The 23,500-nt window shown below is 36.0% G+C and overlaps 1 protein-coding gene across 3 annotated transcripts in view; it reads left to right on the forward strand.

Annotated features, from left to right (window-relative positions):
- The window catches only part of LOC116777172 (uncharacterized), a 28,062-nt gene that overhangs the window by 958 nt on the left and 3,604 nt on the right, over positions 1-23,500 (forward strand). Inside the window, exons 2-6 of one of the 3 annotated variants that reach the window (XM_061526576.1) lie at positions 8,765-8,940; positions 10,197-10,334; positions 13,189-13,287; positions 13,510-15,503; positions 15,576-23,481. In XM_061526576.1, coding sequence (XP_061382560.1) covers positions 13,286-13,287; positions 13,510-15,503; positions 15,576-23,481 — 9,902 coding nt within the window. In that variant the 5' untranslated portion in view covers positions 8,765-8,940; positions 10,197-10,334; positions 13,189-13,285. Of the gene's footprint in view, positions 1-8,764; positions 8,941-10,196; positions 10,335-13,188; positions 15,504-15,575; positions 23,482-23,500 lie in introns of all 3 variants that reach the window. The other 2 variants (XM_061526577.1, XM_032670564.2) reach the window with 2 other exon arrangements.

The following is a 23,500-nucleotide window of genomic DNA, read 5'->3' on the forward strand; positions in this document are numbered from 1 at the left end:
TTTTAATTATACAAAAACCTTATATACTAGTATTTAATTAGTATTATGTAATATTTAACTTATTTAAATGACGGTAATTAAGAAAAAGCAAATGAAACTCAAGATCAGTATTTGGGTCAATAACTGTATGGGGGATAAAAAGGTAAATTAAGTTAATGTTTTAAAAACTCAGAGTACTGATATGGTTGACATGATACTTAGCACACAATACTTTGCAAATCTCAGTCTCCTCATGATATGAAGAACTATTACCTCAGTTAAGTATATATTATAATATATATACATCAAACAATACCCATACAATACCTGAAATGTCCATAGTAACACATATACTGCACCTATATCTGAAGGCTCCCAATCTATTAAACGGGCAGTTTTAAGTCTTTCTACCACTTCAGGCTTATATACGTGCACAAGTCACATTTGTCTCCAGGCGATGGTGGCTACTTATCATATGATGAAAAATTTATTTGACACCGAGTATTGCAATATAAGAAAACATATTTTTATATGTATTTCTTATGAAAATCACAAATAAGATGATTTTTTCCTGCAAAATATACTTCATTACCAAAATCGTCTTAGTTCCTACCTCAAAATAACATTGGCTCAGACAGGCTACAATATTTGTCCCTGCAAATCTCAAAAGTCTTTTTTTGTCTAGTCTGTAACTAGTTTTTCAAGTTTCATGAATTGTATTAATATGAAGCAGTTTTCTGTGGTACTAAACAATTTTTTTATTAATCACAATGAGTAAGATGGAAAGGAAAGGGTGGGAAAAGGGAAAGGGTAGGAAAGGGGAGGGAATGGAAAAGGGTAACTGGCACACTCTTATCAGATGAAACGCAGCCATTTTAACTACTTCACCCGGATCTTCTGTGAGAGGGTGGGGATTCCCCAGTCGAGCCTGCCCATGTTTGAGGTGAATTAACTTGACCGCAGCTGGGCTAACTGACTATGTTTAACTCTCTCCAAAGAAAAATTTTTCCTCTGTTTTCTTATTTTCTGTCTCCACTCCTGTTGGTGGAAATGAGATTAAATGATTAAATTAATATATCTTTAGTGACAAGATAACTCATCAGTGTACTATTCCTTGATCTATGCAGTGTATACGATAATCCAGTAAGTGTTTCTCTCACAATGAACAATGGGACACAGTTGCACTGATCAAGGAATTACACTTGATATTTTAAACATGTATATTATTTTCATTAAGAACGCTTTTAAAAATGATGAAAGACTTTCTCTTTTGTCACTCATTTTTTTTTTTTTGTTACTTTTGACTAATTTCGTCAGTGACAAATGACATAACCAGGTAGCAAGTCCTTGGTGCTGTCCGGTTCTTAAATTTTATACAAAGTTGAAGGTTTCATGCTACATTGTCTTCACTCTTCAATAATCAATGAAAGCAGACAATAGTTTAACAAAATTAATTTGAATGTTTTTCACGGTCAAAATTCAAATTTTATAGAATCAAATCTTTAATTACAAACCTTAGAGATTTATATTTTAGAAAATAATTTTTTTTTATTACATTAGAAGTTTATTCACGTTTAAGGTCTCATGATCTCTTCTGATCTGGATTGTATTTGGAGATAATTTTTTGTCCTCTCCTCTGCATCTTCCAGCAAATGGTTTTTGGATAATTTTTGTTGTGTAGCTGCACCTAGTCCTTACACTTTATTGAAGATGAAAGCTTTTACAAATTCAAAGGCCTTTAAAGTAGGCTTTTTGTAACTGGCATATATATTAAGGCACCGTTGTCACATTCAGCAGTATGTGCCAACATCAAACTATAAGAATAATAATAATAAATTATCAATAGTATTTAGCGTGTGCTAAATTGAAAACCTTCGTCAGCGTAATATAATATAGAGAGGCGGTAATGTGTTTATGCAGTTTTCCTTGGAATCTATAACGAAACAGTCTGATTTCGTCAAAGTGACATTACTTATCACATCAAATAAAAATTTTTTGGCTGTTCAGATTTGGTGATCAGTAGACGTCAGCCGCAACCCTTTAATAAAAAGTCGTGGTTCATTTTAAAACTTAAATAGATACCGTACTGTCTCACTTAAATTTATAAATGTTTCTATAAGAACTTTAAATAATTTTGAGTGAATTTATCAATTTTAGATAATGTATTGCGTTAATTTAGTATTCATTTTAAAGAAGTTTTAAATGAGCTGCCACCTTACTAGGTACAGTAGTCTGGAAATATAAATGAATAAAACTGAGTCTGTCTGTTTGTCATATTAAAATAAACGATGTTTACTCAATGAACATGTATCAACGCGAGGTGCATATGAAAAATTATTATTGTCTCCATGTTTCGGCTACTCTGGAAACGGCTTGACCCATTTTGCTGGGATTTTAACCGACAGATAGCTGATGGAATAAGAATACATTTAGGCTGCTTTTGTTTCAGAATAATTTATTCTATTTATATAAATTAGAAAAGGAACTATACTGCATTGAAGAAGCTAAAGGAGCAGCTATTTTGTTACTTGTACTGACATACGTATAGCATTATATTGAATACTATCGATGGGAACGAAATCGTATCACTACTAATATTATTAACTGCGGGGAAAAAAACATATATGTAATAGAATTTTGTTAAGGTCAAAGAAATTTATAAAATATGATTAGGCCAACGGTTTAATTAATCTAGTGACGAAGAATAAAGTGAATTTGTTCATGAAGTGAGCCAAGATCTGCATTCTATCAATAAAGTTAGTGCTCAATACTATTATAGTCATAGAGTTCGTGGTACACCATGCACGTGCACAGAATGAGCTGCTTAAAAGCTGCTCTTAATAGAATCTAGATGTTCAGTCATATGATCAAATCTTTTGTAATATTAATGATATGTATAATGTATATACAGTAAAATATGATTGGTAAGGTTTACCATTAAATAAAGTTTGTATATGCCTAATATGTTGTGCGATAGTGTCTGATCAAGTATCACAGCCGAATTATATTGTTGTCCGAGCAGTCATTGGACGGATCCCTTAGGGTTTGCTCCGCGGATCGTCAACGAAGCATCGCCCTCAGTTTATTCGCAAATCATCGCAAATGATTTAAAACTGTAAACTCTACGTATATAGTGTGACCATGCAATATTTTGGTAATTTTACTGTTAACATAAGTATTACGAACGAGTGCATCTGACGTAAGACGTTCTCAGCTCGTTGTACTATATATATATATTGTATACATTGTACATTGTACAACCCAACAAACGGAGAATCTGATATGTGCATAACTTTTGTTATAAGACCAATACATCAGACGTGACTCGTGAGACGAGAAGTACAAAGACCTAAGTTGTATCGTGTTGTTGTGTTAAGTCTTTTTGTAAAGAGAGTGCAAAAAATAGTATTTCGTCTAACTAATGCAACAATACGTTCTTCGTGAAAAACACAGAAGTAGTTTCGAATTACTTAAGGTGTACATGTGGTTTGATGTCTGTCGAGGTTGTTGACGAGCAATCAGTCGTATGGAAGCGGTATTAAAATAATATTGTTATTATATTATAATGGAAATTATCGACATCGATAATAATACGGATTTTTCGCTTTCAACATACGATACTAAAAATGTTGCATCACCTTTTTTCATGTGACTCTCTATGTGGGAAGGTGTACAGCCCTCCGTCGTTACAGGGAAGGAGCAGTTGCACGTTTCTGTGACGCATTGAAAAGTATTAAATGACTATCGATCCCCGCCGCTGAAAGTTTTAAAGCCGTTGCAGCTTTTACGGGCGTTCTTGTGTTTCTTGTTATAATATAATGTGTGAAGTGGACATGTGCCCTCGTCGTCGTAGTCTTTGTGAGTTATGATTGATACCCGCAGCGCTGTACAGTTAACTCGATATAGACATACCTCGTGACACATAATTTACGTATCTATACCTTCAAAAATTATCTAAAGAGACAATTGAGAAAGGTCTTAGTTGTGGTTATCAGATGAACAAACATCTTTATACGATGACACTAATATAAACATTAATTCTTATTGTCACCTATTAAATATTACTATCGCTCTTTGTTGTTTATTTAGCATGTCGTGTCAGGATTTTTTAATAATTGGAATTTTTTTTATAGATGCATTAGGCTTTATCCTAAAGTCGTAATAGTGACGTGTTCGAGATCTTGATTACGATTGAGAAAATTAATTAGTGTGTTCTTGATAAAGCTTTTTGATGATTTAACCCCTCGTTCAAAGTTTAGTGACGTTATGTTTTTTATAAAATACCATGCTGCAAGCGAATTTTTAAGATTTCTAATATCTTAGCTATTATTATCTTCAGTACTGGTTATGGCTATATACTCCTATTCGAAATATTCATTTACTCTATACCGAGAAAAGTAACATGACTTCCTTCAGCCGTTTAGGTAGTATTGTAGTTTTATACTAAAGTGAACGTTTCTTCAACAAGCCCTCCCCCCTCTGACGTAACAGGCTCGAACGACGTTTGTTAATTCAATTGTCAGACAGACATTTAACATTGTCCCATCTTATACTTATTTTCTCACTCATTAATCTACCTCCGAGTGGTCGATACATGTTTATTCTGTTTCTATGTTTATAAGTGTTTTGTAATACATATAATTTTAGTACGTTTCGTTTCAATAGCTTTGTCTGAACATTTTTAAAACAACATTCGTCTGTCTGTTATTTGATTCGCAAAGGTTTTTTTCATTTCATTTTTATTGCATGACAAACTAAAAAAACATTTCTATAATATTTTTCAGAATAAATAACGTATATGAAATTTTAATTAATGTTATATGAGACTTGGAAGCAAAAAACATATTGTTTTATCCGCTTGTTCTATTTTAACGTATTGCCAATGTTAAAAGCTTCTATGTTAAAATCGGATACATGATATTCCACTAGACTTATTGAAAGCTGGAAAATATATGTAAATTTATTTAAAAGGCTTTTATTTCCTAGAAAATGTTCTCCGCGTTTTATATTTTGCAAAACTTACCTGAGCCTTAACACCAACCACGATATTGCATTTAGGCACAGATACACACGCACTTATGTACGTATAGGTACATACAGAAAGGGAGTATGTGAAAGTTCATATTAAAAAAATGCACTTGTGTTCCTCGCTATATTGAAATGTATCCTTTTATTAAATATTAAAACGTAGCAGCAGTTATTGTGGTAAATGCTATTATGAATGTCACTTAAAGCAAACAGACAGCATTTAATGTTATCTAAGGCAGACAGCTCGGGGCAGAGGCTCTTCTAAGAGTTAAGTCCGAGGAAACGCCTTATTGTAGTCTGAACACCGTTTGTTCGCGGTCGGGTATAAAAAAAGTAAAAATTAATTCGTCCCTAATGCAATAAAGGGTGTGGGCAGACAAGGCTCGAGTTCTGTTAGAGGTCGATATGTATTTAAAATTGATGATTGAAATTCCCCGTAGCATTCACGGTTTGCTTCTTTGTTGACATGGCTAACGGTTGTAATTGATGATCCTTAAAAAATAATATACAAGTGAGTTCAAATACGTTTTCTTTTAGCGTAAGGCGACTTCATTGTCCGTAGGAGCTTATATAGAGTGCACTTTAGAACGTTATGGAAGTAAGGCGGTGAGCATTAACTAGGTAACAAAGAAACCAACCAGGTCGGTTAAAGTTAATATGGAAAACTACACAAAAATGTTACATTTATATCCTTGTCAGTCACAAGGATTAAAGATGATTAAGTAACATTTAGAAAATAATTGATAACTAATAGCAAAACGTTTCAAATATATAATAATACAGAGTTGGGTTAGGGTTGTTGTGTGCAAGCAACGTTGAATTATGAAATAAGAGTTGTTAATTAATAAATTAATCAGGTCTAGTTTCGTATAGCCGGAGTACCTATAATATGTACTCGAGAGTTATTCCCGACGCTCTTCAGCGGTCAGTCGATGCTGAATACGATCCGTAATTATACGATCTGATTGTCTATTAATTAAATCGACCATTGTCGATCTAATAATTTTATAACCTCATTGTTCTGTTATCTCTCTGTGTAATATGTAGTTGTCATTAGTAGTGAGTGTTTAAGTTTCCTTGATCTGTCTCAACATTAGTTCACGGCATTCGCTCGTATCTCGTCGCGGAACAAAGTTGCAATATAACAATATTGAATAAGTATTATAGAAGAATAGCGAGGACTGTTGAACTATTGATTCAATATTCATATTTATTTAAATTATGAACTGAACTGTGTAATAGGTTGCCTTTGACTATTGGAATATCAAGGACTAACGAGCTCTCCTAAACAAGTCTCTTGTGATGTTCTTATGATTTACATTTCTTTACATATTTTAACGATATCTTCATGTTTAGAACTAGTTAGCAAACATATAATTTGATATACTCGTCTTAACGTTGCAATTTAGTCCACAGGATAATTTAGCGATCCTATGAAAATGAAAACAAAACATACAAAATGATATTATGAGAGTTTTTTTTTTGGAAATAATATTAACTTTGTTATTTATAGGCAATATCAGAATGTATTTACAAACAGAATCCCTCTCGTATCGGTGAGTTGAAAATGTACACAATTTCTAAGCCAGCTTCCATCTACATTCTATCTCTGAGGACACGCCAACAAGAATAGTCAGTACTATTGACTCCTATAAGTGTTATGAACGCTCCGATTGATGAAGGACGTTTGTTAACAATGCTCACAGGACGCACACGCTCATATAACATTAAGATAAAACATTGCACCGCCTCTCGAATTTGAAATATGTTTTTTTTCTAATCTTTGACTGAAACCCGGCAAAAAACCGACGGAAAAGATAATCCGAGTATAATGAGAGCAACGACAAAGCAGAGAGCGGAGAGCAGAGAGTTTTAAGTGACGGGACCGTCCGACAGTATCTTTGACGTTGAAGATTTTTAATTGTTCTAGTTAGTAACAGCAGAGGGGAAATTTTAAATAACTTTTTACAGAAATTCTAAACAGATTAAAAGCCGTCCGCCTAGATAACTAGCTCCACTGTGCAGGGTCACATTTTAAGCGAACGCTAATGTCAATCGGTGTTGGTGTAAAAATGTATTATGCTGATATTATTTTTATAATCATTAATCACACAAACTCATTAGCTTTCCGAACGATCGTGAATAAAACTATTGCCATAACCTACCGAACTAATGTCGAGTAGTTTTGAAAAAACTTTGTGAAGAACTTTTGGTGTCTTGTATTCACGAAAACGATGATGCTGCCACTGACGAATCAAAATTGGATGTCGAGATGATATTGAAATTAGGTCACAAAGTTTTTTTTATTAGAAATAATTTATTATTCTAAACATAATTAGATTTTAAAGTGATTCCACTCAGTTTTAATACTTAAAAAACGTTTATTTTATAAATCATATTACAGATTTTAAATAAGTTTCAAAACTAAATGATGGTTATCTTAGATACGGTTAATGAAATTATACAAATACTTAAAATATGGATTAACTTGTCGTCTTGTGTCAAAACTATTTAAATGACTGTATGTTGTAATCATATGCTCGTTGATTTTTCTCATGTACAAGATTAACATTATTTGACATTGTCCGTCAATATGTCATGTCATGTTAAATGATGACGATGTTGATAAGGGTATGTCGCATGCACCCGGAGTAGTTCCCGGGTCGGGGCCGGCGATTGCCGCCTAGCCTGCGAGTAAATACACCATCCAGCCATTGACATCCATGCGCAATGCAACTAATCAATATTGCTTCTTTATTCTCGGTGCTTGCTGCTGCTATTATATCCAACGCCCATCTTTTGTGCCGGTGACACACTGGGCTGTGTTTATGTTACTATCATTAACAATATCATCTCCACATACACATATAAGGAGCACTACATGTAATAAAGACATGCAAACGAACTAACTGACAAACATGTGACTCGATTTGATCGTAAGGACATATTATATAGTTTTTTAAGAAGTCATTATTTTCGGTCTATTCAGCCTTAGTATTTCCTTAACCGCAATTGCAATTATAAAGGACGAAGGTAAGGAGGATGCGACTGCAAGGTCTGACTGAGCTGGGCAGGGGGGGGGGGATTTAGATGTTTTAAAAAAATGCATAATTCTTTCGGTCGTGCGCCCTAAGGGCTAGTAGTTGGGTAGCCGGCGGAGGGTAGACTCTCCCCAAGCCGCCTCACGCCGCCCAACACCGTCCCAAACCGCCCGGGCCTCCCCGGACGCCCAGACCACCCCGTGACGTCCCCTCCCGCCGCCGCTAGCCCTCTCCCGGCTCACAGCCTCCGAGAGCAGGTTCAGTCGGGCCTGATCTGGCATCTATTGCAGACCACGCTCAACCTGATTCAGTCGGCAACAAGTCGCGGTACCATCAAGTCTCTCTCTTCCGAGGTACATACATAAAGAGATAGGGAGAAACGCGCTCATATTCCGGAATACGTGTTAGATTTTAACGGAAAAGTTTATGAATTAAAGAAGATTAAATAATACTTGGTGGATTTTGAAAGAGTGATTTATTTCCAAATCGCATATCTGTTTTTACTGAATTATTGGAGATGCTTTCAATTTGAGACGATATGTTCCGCAAACCGCGTCGTTCTTTTTTTTTTTGTTTTGTTTTAACTTTTTAATTGCAGTTATTTTTTATATTTTTTCAAAATTTCTAAGTCATTAAATGATGTAGGCCGGGTGTCAGAGTTAGATAATATTACGATGTCGGGGATCTGTGACTACTATCGTAAATGTATGTTGCAGGTGTTTTTGATCGGTATCAGTTTGGAGCCGGTGCTGGCTGGTAGTGCGTACGCGCTTCCTCTGTGAAGAGCTCACTAGCGGTTCTTTGCGTAGTGGTACCAGCGAGGAGAAGGCGCCACGTGCGGGCCTGCGTATCACCGGGGGCGGGCGCCCAGCGCCGCCCCACAACTATCCATGTAAGTGCAGAGCCCGCCAGCCTCCTCGGTCCCAGTCCTTTGTTCCGTTATATTTTTATCACATCCAGTTAGTCTTTCAAAGCTCAGCTCCGCGATCTCTTCCCCTCCTACTTTTTCTATTGTTTTATGCGCTTTGCTCCACTTTTATTTTTTCCTCAATATATGTACTTGCGAATGTTATACTGTCTTACATGTTCCATGGTATTATTGACAAATAATTTGCTTCCCCAAATTAATTGTCGATAATATTTTTAAACTGTTGTGATAAATGACAACCTTGACTGTTAGGAACCAGTTTTCCTTTCATAAAGGTATAACAAAATAAAAATAATAAGAATAAAATATTTAAGAAAGGTTCTCATTTATTGTTATATTAAATAATTCATAGTTAAATAAAACAAACAACTGTGCTGTAGTAGAGCAAAGTTTTGAATGCTGTCTGCGATTTCCCGCGTTTTGCAAACGAAACTGGCGAATAAATCTCGCGCGCAGCGATCATTAGATGATATACATGTTGTACTATTTATTGAGTAAGGGTCATTAACAAACGTGCGGAAGTCGATATTTTTCCGTTTGGTTATTCGCATAGCGGGAGGCTTTGAATATGATACAAGTTTTCACAGAAGTAATTCAATTCAATTAAAAATTATATAAAATACTTTTTAACCTCGTTAAAATATCATGAATCTCGTGGAATTCATTTTAATCCACGTCAATATTTTGTAGCACTTCATTTGTTTGTTGTAATTACGAACAATTAGGTATTTTGCCGGGTGCATCTATGACGTGGGCGGCCGAGGGCTTGGAAAAGGGGTTTTCAGGGGAGTGAGGCTGGAGGGGGAGGGGAGGTGGTGCGCGCGTTTGCGTTACGCGGACGGGGAGGGGGAGAGAGTCGTGGGCGGTGGTGGAGGTCGCGAGTTGAAACTTGAGTGTATCTGGGGTGGCGCGGTGCTGGGTCTTTAGTTGCAGTTGTATAAATACTTTTCTTTTTCAATAATATTCGCAACTTCTAGAGATACGTATTCCTCAGTCGACCACGTTCGTTTCATTAACAATATACTCGCAATTAATGTAGTAGGATTGCTCCGCGATGCGAATATGACTGCGCTTTGTTTTGCGCCTCAAATTAGTTGTTAGAACGCGGCTACATTAAAATGAATTCCTAGATGGTTCGGTTAGTTAAGGAGGTGACTGTAGACACCTCGTCGTTGTGGTCCACGTGGAGTGTCACTAATGTGTCTGAATCTCCTGTGTAGATCCCCGCCAGATGGTTTATTGTCACACGGACTCAAGCATGACGTTGACCTGGAGCCGCTCATCATCGCTCCGGATCCGTTCGCATCAGAGTACTGCTTAGATGACTTCTCACCCGAGGACCTCTCCCTTCTAACCGAGTAAGTAGTCCAAGCGTCTACTACTTACCACCTAATACCTAGATGTACGAAACGCCCGTCTGCTGGTACAATATTTTTCCAGTAACTTCGAATCCTTTCGGGTAATATATTCTACGTACTTCTAACCGCATTGAAGTATTTTTCTAAATTCTTTTCAACGCTACGCATTTATTTTTTGTTCCGCTGTATTCATGCATCGTCTTCATGTTGCATTCTCGCAGGCGTTATCTATTATTTTCGATGTTTTTTTCATGAACGCACAGGCATTGAGTCGCACTTTTGATTATACAGGCAAAAACTCGAGGTCACATACATATATACATGCTTAACACCCAAAACTCACCAAGCAGACAAACCACACACAAACATAAGAAACACCTCACGCGCATGCGCACGCGCATTCACTTCGTATTCCCACTTTAAGAGAAAGATAGATGCATACAAAAAACAATCAAACAAGGAACTACGCTGAGACACAGAGTCCAGCACACGAGCACACACATACTATCTTGAAATTCAGACACACTTATTTGTAATACATATTTTAATAGTTTTATTTGTCAGCCTTTGACTATTTGATATCTTGTTTGGTTGAATAACTAGTTGGAATGTACTTTGTTTGTATGGCTGCTGATAATTTGTTTTGTGAGTTAGCAAGGTGCTGCTTATTGTTGGGATGATAATTTGCTTAGTATTTGCGTTTGGTTGCATGAAAGTGAGACTGGTTGATAATTTAATGGTTCAAATTTATGATTGGTTGGTAATAATGAGATTAGCTCCGGGATCTTGGCTCTGTGTTTGGCTTGTATGGTTGTTTAATAGTGGGACTGTTTGTTGAATATGTGGCCGGTGGTTAGTTTGTTTGCTTGTATGAACGTAGGACTCCTCTCTGTCCGTCTGCTTGATTGATAATTTATTGATTAGGGACGGCTTGTTTTTTGTATAGGTGATGGATAATTTCTTCAGTTGCTCACACTTGCGTCGGTTCTTTGACTGTGAGATTGATGGTTTGTTTATATAGCAATGTTAATTATGTTTGTCCTTAATAAATGTTTTGTAATGAGAGTGTTGTGTGTTTGCGCCTTTCCGTTTAAAGTTCTATAAAGGTAAATATGAGGTAGCTACAATCTTCTTTATAATTATTTATTATACATGCATTTTAAACGAGTACACTGTGTTTGTCGTCCTTATTCCAACGTTCAGTACTTGTCATTAAAACAATGTATGATATTGAAATAGTAATTTTTTAAGAACTTTGCGTGTAGGAAATATGAAATATATAAATAAGAGCATCTTAATTAAGGAAAAACTAGAAATGTCTGAAACTTTAGGGTATTACCCTATAGCCATTTTTTAAATATATGTACATAATTATGTATAGTGAATATGTAAGTCCTATGCCTTTATTACGCATTAATAGTCGGAAATATTTGATGAAAAAGTGTTTTTTCATTAAAAGTTCTATCTTTGATGCGTCTCCTGCCTATAAATATTCATGTACGAGTACATGCGCATTCGTCCGCCTGACGCTGCCGCATTAGAGGGAAAAATCACAACAATCGAAAATATAATAACATTTTCAGTACATCTTAGAATACCATAGAATACATTTGGGTAACCACTTTGGTCAAAATGTCATCACTCTATAAATTGTTATACAACGTTTAAGTTGTTTCAAAAATTGTGTTAGCTTTGAACCGTATCTTTTTTATGTCGATGGATGTTTGTATTTCGTTTTGTTAACATTTTATAAAGTTTGTACGGATGCAAATGCAATAGGTAGCAAGCAACCGGGCCGTAATTCGCCAACGGGATAGTAGCGCGCACCACGCTGACCTCGACAGAGTTTGACAAACATAATAGACTGTGTTTATCCTAAGTTTTTAGATAGTATGTTTGTTCTTAATCATTATAAATACAGTTCACCTTTGAAAACAATATTACATATTCATTCTAGTTAATACTTAACTAGTCAACGATCGATTAATGCTAAAGTTGTTTGCTGTCACTTACCAAGCCACTGACGAACTGAAAAAAATGACTGACAAAGTAAAAGACTTGCTTGATGTACTCGTCACATATTATTTTATAATAGTAAAAGTAATAGAAAGGTGTTAATGGCAACTGGTTCATTGTTTCAATTATACTAGTTCTTTTTAAAATCTGTTCTTCTTCGTTAAGTTAATTTAAAGACGTCGGTTAAAAAATTTGGAATAACCGTTAGATAAACAACTTGGCCTTAACTAAAAATAATAACTTTTGCTCCTTATTGCAATATCTGATGGAGCGGTGTTGACCTATAGGATCTAACTAGTATTACACATTCGAAGGTAAGTTTCAAATAAGTTTAAGATATGTTTGTGAAGTTGATAAAACAAAAACTCAATTTTTTTAAATATTTTGATATTTAGTCATAAAATAAAGAACAGACAGAAAGAATCAACGAACTAGATCAAGTATCTTGAAAAAGATGATTTAATTGTCAAAAGCATTGACAACGGAAGCACTTGTGGAACGGACGTGCTATTCATTAGTAATCAGTTATTATAACCAGTGAGACAAATATCCAGAAACTGGATACATTTATTTAAATGTAGGTGTTATTTCAATATTGTCATATGTCAAGTAAACGAAATACTTTGTAGTAACACACAATACTTTCTTAAACTTTATATACACAATGAACAATCCGGAGTAAACAGTGCCTACTAGAGACCAAATATATTATCTCATAATATATTGTGCAAGTTACTCTCTCACTCCTTCATATAAGCCTTATCGTCATCATCTTTATTATTTTTTGTTTTTGTTACTTTTTGTGTTTTTAATTTCGCTTTTTGTGTTTCTTTTCCAGGTAGACTACGACAGTAAATTAGATTTAATTTAATGGAAAAACTAAGAATCAAACACAAATTATAATACATAATATAAACATTGGTCCAGCATATCGGATGTAATTTTTAGTTTTTGTAATTTTTACAAACAAAATATTGCACCAAGCCAGACACTAAAGAAAAAAATATTTAATAGCATTCACTGGATATCTGATATTTCAAATATCCATTCATATTAATAAAAAAAAAAAACTTTTTAAACCAATATTCTGGAAAATAGTACACAAAATATATTAGTCCAACTAAAGTTAAGTCAACAAATGCTATTAATATATTTTTAGGATTGAGGAACCAAACACGATGATTACGGGTGAAGATGAACCATCGTCTGGTTTAAATGGAAGGTTGAGACCACGAAAGGCTAATGTTCTTAGTCCTCAGACCATTAAAACTACTCGTAAATCGGACCCTAAACCCGCTCAGGAGAAACCTAAACGAACCGGCACCCCGTCCAAAGCTTCTCCAAATAAACCAGATGATCTCATAAACAAGTCTGAATCACCCGCTCCGCATATCTTATGCCCTTACTGCGATAAGACTTTCTTTACTAAACAAGCTATTTCTAAACACATTCGTGGTGTCCATATAATAAACACAAACGATACTCTCATAAATTGCTTATTCTGCAATCATATCGAGGCGGATGCCAATGATATCATACGACACATGGTCGATAATCACCCAAATCAATACTTCGCCTGCTACGACTGCCATACTAGATTTCCATCAACCACAGAACTAGCTGAACATAAGCACAATGTTTGCGAAAAACAGAAGTTACCATATCGTAACAAATTACGGCCAAAAATGGTGGCCAAAAAGACCTTAAATATTTCTAACGAAAGTGAATACGATGATGAGATTGAAAACACGGCTGGGCATGAATTCAACGGTCTAGTCATTTCTTGCGAAATAAAAACCTCACAGGCACACGATGCTGCTGATATAGAGGACAATATCACGACAAACTTCATTTTACCAGCAATCAAAAATATTAACAACTCTGCAGTTATCGAGAAAAACGCGGTCATTATATTAGATGATTTACAATGGAATAAAAGAACCCCCACCACAAACTTCTCTTTTCACAATACAGATGCTGACCAAATACTGTCCCGGCTCGGTGTTGTACACCGCTCACCGAGAGCCGGAGATTTCAATAAGAGGCATATTGAGGAGTCAAATCAGAAGTTTGAGAAATGCTTTGATACCAGCTTCTATTCCAAAGTGGCTAGCAACGTTCAAGAGAACTTGACAAAATTTCTTGATGGATCGTTTAATTTTAATCCCGATCCCGAAAATACAATAAAAACTCGAAAATCCAAAAACAGTGTTGCTATCAACACTGTAGAAGGCTTCCCAATACTTTTGGAATGTGCCCAGTTTTCTAGAAACGTCTTTGACGGATATTTGCCAAGAGCCATCGCTCCTAAACATAAGTGGAAATGGGATTCACTGGAAAGTGAAAGAAATCTTCTTAATCCCGAACAATTCAAACGAGACTCGCACACTAATAACTGCATAATTTCGTTGGTTTCTAGTCTCGACATTTGGACCCAGTTATGTATGCGCCAGAAATATGAACAAAAATTTAACAAAACGCCACAGGAAAAAAGGGCTGAGAAACAAAGCATTTTAGGGAACGAGCTAAAAGAAATACTTGAAAGTCGCGAACTTCCACCAGCGTCTTCACAAATTGTAAAGTATAACAACAACGCCTTGCCAGCACGTGATGATCTTGACTTTCCTATTTCACTGGGTTTAGTGCCCTCACCGCAGACATACAGTCCCAAGCCGGCTGTACTCAGCGGTGAATGGGTTAGGCCTCGATGCTACGTATGCTGTGCGTGTGGGGCGCAAACTCGCGATTCGAGAGCGCTCTCTTCTCATATATCATCACGACATCCGAACGCTCAAATCCAACATTACGAAATTGTGGGAGAGGTTCTTCTTAAATCTGATATTTTAAAACATTTATACGTGCCACCGAGCCAGCCTAATAATAGGACTAGACCGCTACGAGGTATCAGAGAGTGCACTAAGTGCAGGAAATCTATTTCATTAGAAGATTTACATCAGCATATGCTAGATTGTGCCGGAGATACCCCAGCTGTGCGAAGGAAATGTCGTTATCGACCATTTGGTGTTCGTAAACGGCGACCTCGCCTCCCAGATAATACAATACGTAGAGAAATGCGTAAAGATATTCGTACGCAACATAGTCGTAAAAATCATATGAGACCCAGACCAAAAATACGTACAGAAGTGGGTGACGGTTAGTATAAACATAATTTTTACATGTGATTTTTTTATATCAAAGTAAATTATTTTTTTTATTTCGTTACAGCGGAAACCATTAGAAAAATGCTGGCAGATTTGCCTGCTAAGCGCCATCGTGTCACGGTTAACAACTTAAACCCCATTTTACGTCCTAGACGCAAGTTAAATAACCAAAGAAATAAAATGATTATGAAGAAAAGGTCTATTGAAGACACAACCAAGAAGCCATATTCGAATACAGAAACTGAAGATGATGAAAAAGATTACGATACTATACAATCTACCGCATATGAAAATAATGAAAATAATCTCAAATCCCACGACGAAGACAAAGTCATAAATCACAAGGAAGACTTGAACAAGCCTGTTGTGAATAAAAATAAAAGAAAAAGCATTCCACACAAGGAACCTCAAGCCTATTCCAATACGTCGGATACACCAGACATGGCGACCGAGGCAGCGACCGGCCAAGGAAATAATCAAATCATACAGATTACTACAAATAATAATTCAGACAGAGTATCCATCAACAGTGGAGGGGATGGATCTTACAGAGAACATAGTAACGGATCCAATAATGGCTCTTATAACAGAGACAATAACAACTCGGGTTACATGGAGCAACATAATAATTCAAGAGATTCTTTCGCTCCATCCCAGAATATTCCTTTAAAGCATTCAATTGCTAGTTTGACAGCAAGTTCTGAGACTCATGATAAGTCTGTTCAGTTTCATCACTTATTTTTGGTGCAACAAGAATGCAATAACATCAACAATCATGTACAATCTGAGCAAAGAATGCTTTTTGAAAACGAAGCTGTTGTTACGAAGTTAGACAAACCTCCTTTGCACTTCGACCATCAAAGTTATATGGACCCGCAGCTTCTTCAGAAGAATAAATTGAATAAACCGCGTAAAGGATTAAATGACTGCATAGCTATGCTTAAAAATAAACTCGAAGAACCAAGTTCCAACACTCTACCAGGTCATGTATCTGTGCAATGTGGCAGCGATGAACCGTTAGGACCGGAACCTGTCATTATAGAACGAAGACACTCAACCGCCGAGACCAATAACGGCTCTACTCGAAGATCGCTGCAAATGCTCTACCCGGACGTTCCTCATCAAAACTTTGCGGAAACTCAAAATGTTCCGAAGCGAACTACACGACGTCGATCTACAAGTACACGCCAAAGAACAAACTCTTGCAGGGATAAATCGTATGACATTCAACCGGGTAACGATTATATTCATTGGAAACAATATTATTATGAACCTCAAATGTTCTCTTCGCAAAATGCTAAACAGCAACCTGTACGACGCAAGTCACTAACTCCAGCCGATGAATTCTTACTACAGCATGCCTATATGAATTTAGAGCTTCTAAACAAAAGTAATAGAGAACTACAAAACCTTTCTGACTATCACTATTCTAATCTGACTACTATGCCATACAAGCCGAATAAGAAGAAGGGACGTGACACAACCCAGAAACCAAATTCTAGGAGACGAGCAAGTGAAATACCAAAAGCTAAACCAAAGGAGCCTCCGAAAAGTCGTGAAAGGACTCCACGAGGTAGACGTACGCGTGCTAATTCTCAACAAACGAATCAAATAAATGTACAGGATACGACGCAGGTTCCCGTCATAAATCAAAATGATCAGTATATACATCACCCGCCTGCTAACCTAACTACATACATACCTGTTTCTGACAAAAATCTAGATTGTTGCACATTAGCTTTGCCTACTCCTCAAGATGAAAATGTTAATGTGCGTTTAGAACGAGATATACCACATTCCAATAAAGTGCTCGAAGAACAACCGATGCATCTCATAAACCAGCAAGGTTCACAAATTATAGAATACACTGCGAATAACGGTGTACCTCAAGCGTTGTACGCCATACCATATGAGCAAACCGTTACAGCTCCAATAGACTTGTCTAATAATATGCCCAGCGAGGATAATTCTTATCAATATTTACCTCAAACACCGATCTGTCACGTTAACTATGAAACCTACGAGACTCTAGACTTATCAAATAGAGACTTAAACAATGAAGTTGTTAAAGAAACTGACATCAATAACGAAGTAGTGGTTGATTTGAGTCTGAGATATTCTCCTCATTCGCCACCAGCCCCAAGACTTGCTCTCATCCCATCTGATATAGGCAATAATGACATTGAAGAAGGTCCAACCGATCTGTCTATAGTACGCGTAGATGACTTTACGCCGACGGATTTATCCATAAGAAGAAGAATTTATCCTTTTCAATCGTATGAGAGGGGCGAAGAAGGCATGACACAAGTTAACTATATCCAAGATTTATCACAACCTGTAAGACATGAAGACAATGTCTGTCTAATGGCGCCACTGAGGGAAGACATACACAATATTGAATTACCAACTGATTTATCTAAAAATAGACCCGAGAGTCGTCCTGATGTTACGTCTCTTTGTTTAACAGAACAACAAGATATATACCTTAACGTTTTTAGAAACAACCCGATTCCTGAGGATAATAATATTCCAGCAGATTTATCTGGAAGAAAAAATGATGTCCAAAATGTTCAATACATCACGGGATCACAGGCTATGAATGTAAGCGACGGTTTAATTATTCACGACGCTATGAACAGGCAGCAGTCACACGATGTTTCCAATGAAATCATAAATCTGCATTATAATTCAGGATATCGAACAATCATGCCTCCTTCATACGCCGTAGATTCGGATAGATTTGAAGACCAATGTCAAAAACTACCTAATTCAAGAATAATCTCTCCTGCTTCCGTTATTCACGATTATTCAAATAATAATCCATCTTTAGAAGATCACAGTGCAGACCATAGCAATGAAGTTATATCGTATTCATATTCAGATGTACCTTTGAGTTTAACTACGAATTCTGGTCGAATTGAATGCCGCCCGGAAAGCAGTAACATTTGTGACCTTATGCATTGCACGCCAGTTTCTAAAGTGCCTGCATATGCCGTAAATACTCCGATTCATACAATGCCTAGTAAACAGACTCTTTCTTCTACGACTGTTCCCAAGTCTCCTGTAAAGACAGCGGCACTTAATAATAGCGCCAATTATGATAAACGAGATTGTCTGGAAATAAATATATCTGAAATTCGTAAAGAACCTGAAGGTTTACATGACGGAAATAAAGTTTTGATCCAAGAAACATCCACTAAAGATAAAAAGGATATACAGAATCATTTATTAACAAAGAATGACCAAAATTGCAAAGTTATGGAAATAAACAAGAAATCAATAAACAATTCAAATATAGAAACGGATCCAGAAACGGCTAGAAAAATAGCTATGTTACCAAAAGAGCTAGTTGAAATCTTAGGCACTATGCCAGTTGATCACCGTAATCAACTTCTGAACGTATTGCCCCAATATGTGTCGACCTCGACGGCATCTGAGTCCACGGAATCTCCAAGGTCTAAATCTGTTGATGAAAAATGTACGTTATCTACAAACAACTTTGAGAAGATAGATGGTGTCTCAAGAAATAGCAGCATCCAAGAAAGTGAAAATTCTGTGTTATGTAATACTTCACCTACTTCAGGATATCCAGAAGGACCTGATATCTCCCTATCAAGTTCCGTACTGTTAACACCACCAACTCCGCAGTTATCTGAACGCCACGCGATTCAGGCTCACGAGATGGACGAAATGAAAACTAACATGCGACAAAGACATGGGTCGAACGAAGATGACAGATTACGCTTAGATCTTTCGAAATTCGATAAAAAGGACGTAAATAGGAATATCTCAAAAAGGATAGCTCATTTCGAAAACGAAACAATAGAAGACTCCGTTATTGATCTAACTGGTGATGATGTGTCACCTTTGAGCGAAACTGAAAACCATTTAGAATCTAACCATTATAACGAGACAGCGAGAGACCATTCTATTTTGAATACTTCCTATAAAACTTCAAATAAAGGAAATAATGATAAAACTGCTAGTTTAAGAGCAGTTCGAATTAAAACGCCCTATGAAAGAAATCGAGTCATATTATCGGAAAACAACACATCAAAAAATCACACTGAAACAGAGTTAAGGCAAGTTAATGACGTGGTTCAAAACAGTGAAATTGATACTCAAAAGTCACACGCAATGCAACGAATAGAAAGCACGATAGATTATAAAAATAATGGTAATGTCATCGTTAACAACAACAACACTCAAGATAAACGTGCCGATGTGAACTTCAATAAATTGACCATTCCGAAAATACAAAAGCAAACCATTAGAGGTGAATTTCTTGAATCGAAAAATATTCAAGATGATATAAATCAAAGGGATTCTAAAGATAAGCCTAATTTAATGACCCCTTTCCACGGCGATGAAAAAAACGTTATAACCATTCTACATGATGAAGAGTCATTAGAAATTTCAGAGACTTTTGTGAACTCTTCAATAAATCCAATTAAGAAAAAAGAACTTAGCTTAAATAAGAATGAAATAACTAAAGATATGGTTACTGACGTAACTACTAAATCTTATAAGAAAACTAAAAAATGTGAATACATAAACGACGAGATGGGCGTGATATATATATGCGATGATTATGAAGATATTAATTTAACAACTGAGAAAACATTGCAAAGTACAGATTCGAAAATTTTAATTGATACTGGCCTTGACTCAGGTCTTGGAAACAAAAATGAAGGCAAAAGGCAAGATAATAAAATTGAAGCTAAAAAAATTACATATAATTCATCATGGGATGCTAAGTCCAGAAGTGAAGAAAAAAATATAGTCGATTTAAATGATTCCGATTTCGTAAGCTTAGAAGAAACAAAACCTTCTAAATCTAAAAATAAAATAATAGCGAAAAGACAACATGAAGATTTAGATAAACCATCCAAAGAAATCGAAGAGGAGTCTTTTAATAAATATAAGGGCAAAAGAGGTCGGTCTCCGCAACAAACGATAAAAACAAAATATGTTGAAAACCAAGAAAAAGAATGTAATCAATCAGTTATACCCAAGAATGAAATAAACAGAGAAGATAATCTTAATTGCGAGGGCATAAATACAGAAAAAGATGTAGAAGAATCCAGTGCATTAACAATTGTTGAAAATAATAATGATAGAACTTCTAAAATTGTCAAAGAAACCGATCTAGACAAAGTTGTAAGGACAGATAATACTCATGATTTATTGGATGAATCTATTGAACCAAATTCTCTTAAAATAAATGCATTTATTACAATAAAAGAAAGCGGTGATTCCAGTGATAAAGTGGAAGTTACTGTGAAACAATCAGAAAATTATCTTACAAGTCTCTCTGCACTAAATTCGACTAAAATTGAAGCCAATGTTTCTGAAAGAAATGATTCAGCATTAATAAAATATGGAACTATCGAGAATTCTAAATCAAATCGAAATTCGCGAAAAGAAAACATGAAAGCACTGTTAGACAAAACAAACCAAAAGGAAGACACATCATGTCAGGGAGAAGAAGTAAATTCTAAACAAACACAAAAATTTAACTTTTCTTCAGATGTTGAAGCCACAGTTAGGCAAAGCAAGCGCGGAAAGTCACAATCTTTGCAAAATAATAACAGTGAAATTGAAAATTTTCTTCTGGATGCTGAAAAAAAGCATAGAGCAGTTTCAAGTCCAAGACATTTAATTTCTACAAATCCTACAGTCGATGGTGATGAATTAGATGAAGATGCTGTATCTGAACGTAGAATCTATAGCGAATCATCGAGAAGTTCAAGTGGTAGCGAATATGACGGTGATGTTATGGACACAACGTCAAAAAAACGCAAGAAGTTGGCTCGCTCTAAAAGAAATTACAAAAAGAAGAGAGCTCTAACATCTGTTCAAGCTAGAATAGATATCCGTATTGAACGATCACGAAGTGACTCCAAATTCAGTATAGAAAGCAGCATCGTTACTAATAAGACTATAAAACCATCCGAAGCACCTGATAATGACAGTGCCAAAGTAGATTTGATTCCCATATCAGATGGAGATGATCAAAATATAATAGATAATGCACCAACTGCAAAGCGGAAGTCAAGCTCTCCTTCTAGGGAACAAATAGTTTCAATATCTAAACCAAAGAAATGTAAAGTTGATAATGACAAAAAAAGTAAATTAGGAACACCTCAAAAAGAAGAAGGCGAAGAGAAGCAATTAACGGAAACACAGATGAGTGAAACTAAAACGGTTTCTGTGGTTAAAAATACCACTTGCTATAATAAGCCAATGCGTCGTATCAGATCTAAATCTGTTGTTGTTAAATCATCAGGAGTGAAATTATATGATCCTTATGATATAGATTTAGAAGATATGGCTGAAAAAACGGAACCGTTTATACGAAAAGAAATTACTTCTAGAAGTAGTGTCACGGTTTCTAAGGAATCAACTTCAAGCGATAATCAAAGTTTAAGCCAGATGTCAACCTCTTCTTGCATACAGAACTCTCCTGATGACAATCTTGAAGCCAACAGAATTGATAATCATCCAGAAATGACAACTAGTGATCCGACAACAGACAGTAAAGAGACAAATGTATCTAATTGTGAATCTCAAACCAAAGAGTCCCATAGCGATACCGATGAATCTTCGAAGAGTGATGAGCCACTGAAGAAGTATGCAATAGAGAAAGAAAAGAGGAATCTCTTGATATCTCAAGATCCTAATGGTGAGTGTAGATGTAGAAGAGGACCTGGAAATATACGAAGAAAAACTAAGACCCGTGGTAGAGGGAAGCGAATCTATTCCTCGAGTCCAAAAGTTGAAAGTATTATCGACAATAATGGCGTCGATGATGAATTACGCTCACAACAATTTTTAGAAAGCTTCGGCTTTTTCTCAGAAAGAAAACCTCGTAAATCTAACCTGCTTGCATCGAAAAAAATAGCAGAAACATTCCATATCATAGCTACCGAAAATGATGAAGTATATTTTTCATCATTAGAACGTGTCAACAATAAATCTTGGTCCGTGAAGAAAGTAGGCGGGAGTAGAGGAGTTAATTCAGAAGGTGTAGAGGTAAAGAAAATACCAGGGAAACGTGGTAGAAAAAGGAAAACTCCTCCACCTGAACCGGCTTTTTGTGATGTATGTAAGAGAATGTTTAGAAGGTCCGATAATTTTACGAGACACCAAATAACATTATACCATATTTCAAGATTGTCGGATGATGACCCAGATAATAAGTCATTTTCAAAAGACGGGCCAAGCTTCTTGATAGTCTTTAAACAGCAATTAGATCGATTGAAAATTGTGCGGGAAAAAATTGAAATAAGAAGGAAAACGCCATTGCCAGCAGCAGAGGCAGCTGCACCGACATTGACAGATATTATAGAAGATGTAAAGAGAGCCATAAAGGAACAAATTGTTGCCAGGCGCGTTTTAAGTCGCGATGAAGCATTGTTCGTCGATTGCTGCGAAATGTTACAAGAGTCCCATCCAAATGATACGAACAACCGACGTCGCAACTGTAACAGTTATAACTGCTTATTAGTATGCGAGGAAGAGTTAGCTGAACTAGAAAGAAGTATGGATGAAAGAGATGATGAGAGATATGATGGCGATGTTGACTCTGTCACAGCTCAAAATATAATGGAAAGTGAAGAAGTTCGGAATTTAGAAAACGATTTAATATCAGGACTAAAAGAAGGAAACGGTTTTAAGGGGGCTGCTAGCGTTGACTGCCGGCCCTTAGAGGGCAGAGAAGTGGGTGCAAATGAAGAGAATATTTTGCGCGTTTCTAATCACCAACCAGTTGAAGCCTTTGACGAGCCTATAGCTGGACCCAGCACAAGTAAAGATACAAGACACTTTGAAGTAAAAGACAAAGTTTTACCTGACGTTGTAGAAAATTTCGATATTTTTGAGGATAAATTTGACAAAATAAAAAGAAAATGCCGATCACAGGCAGCAGCGGCAAAACAAATGCAAACGATGTCTGATGTCAATTCCAGGTATGATATTATTTATATT

This window comes from Danaus plexippus, chromosome Z (genome assembly GCF_018135715.1).
Source record: "Danaus plexippus chromosome Z, MEX_DaPlex, whole genome shotgun sequence".
In the NCBI taxonomy this organism is placed as follows: Eukaryota; Metazoa; Arthropoda; class Insecta; order Lepidoptera; family Nymphalidae; genus Danaus; species Danaus plexippus.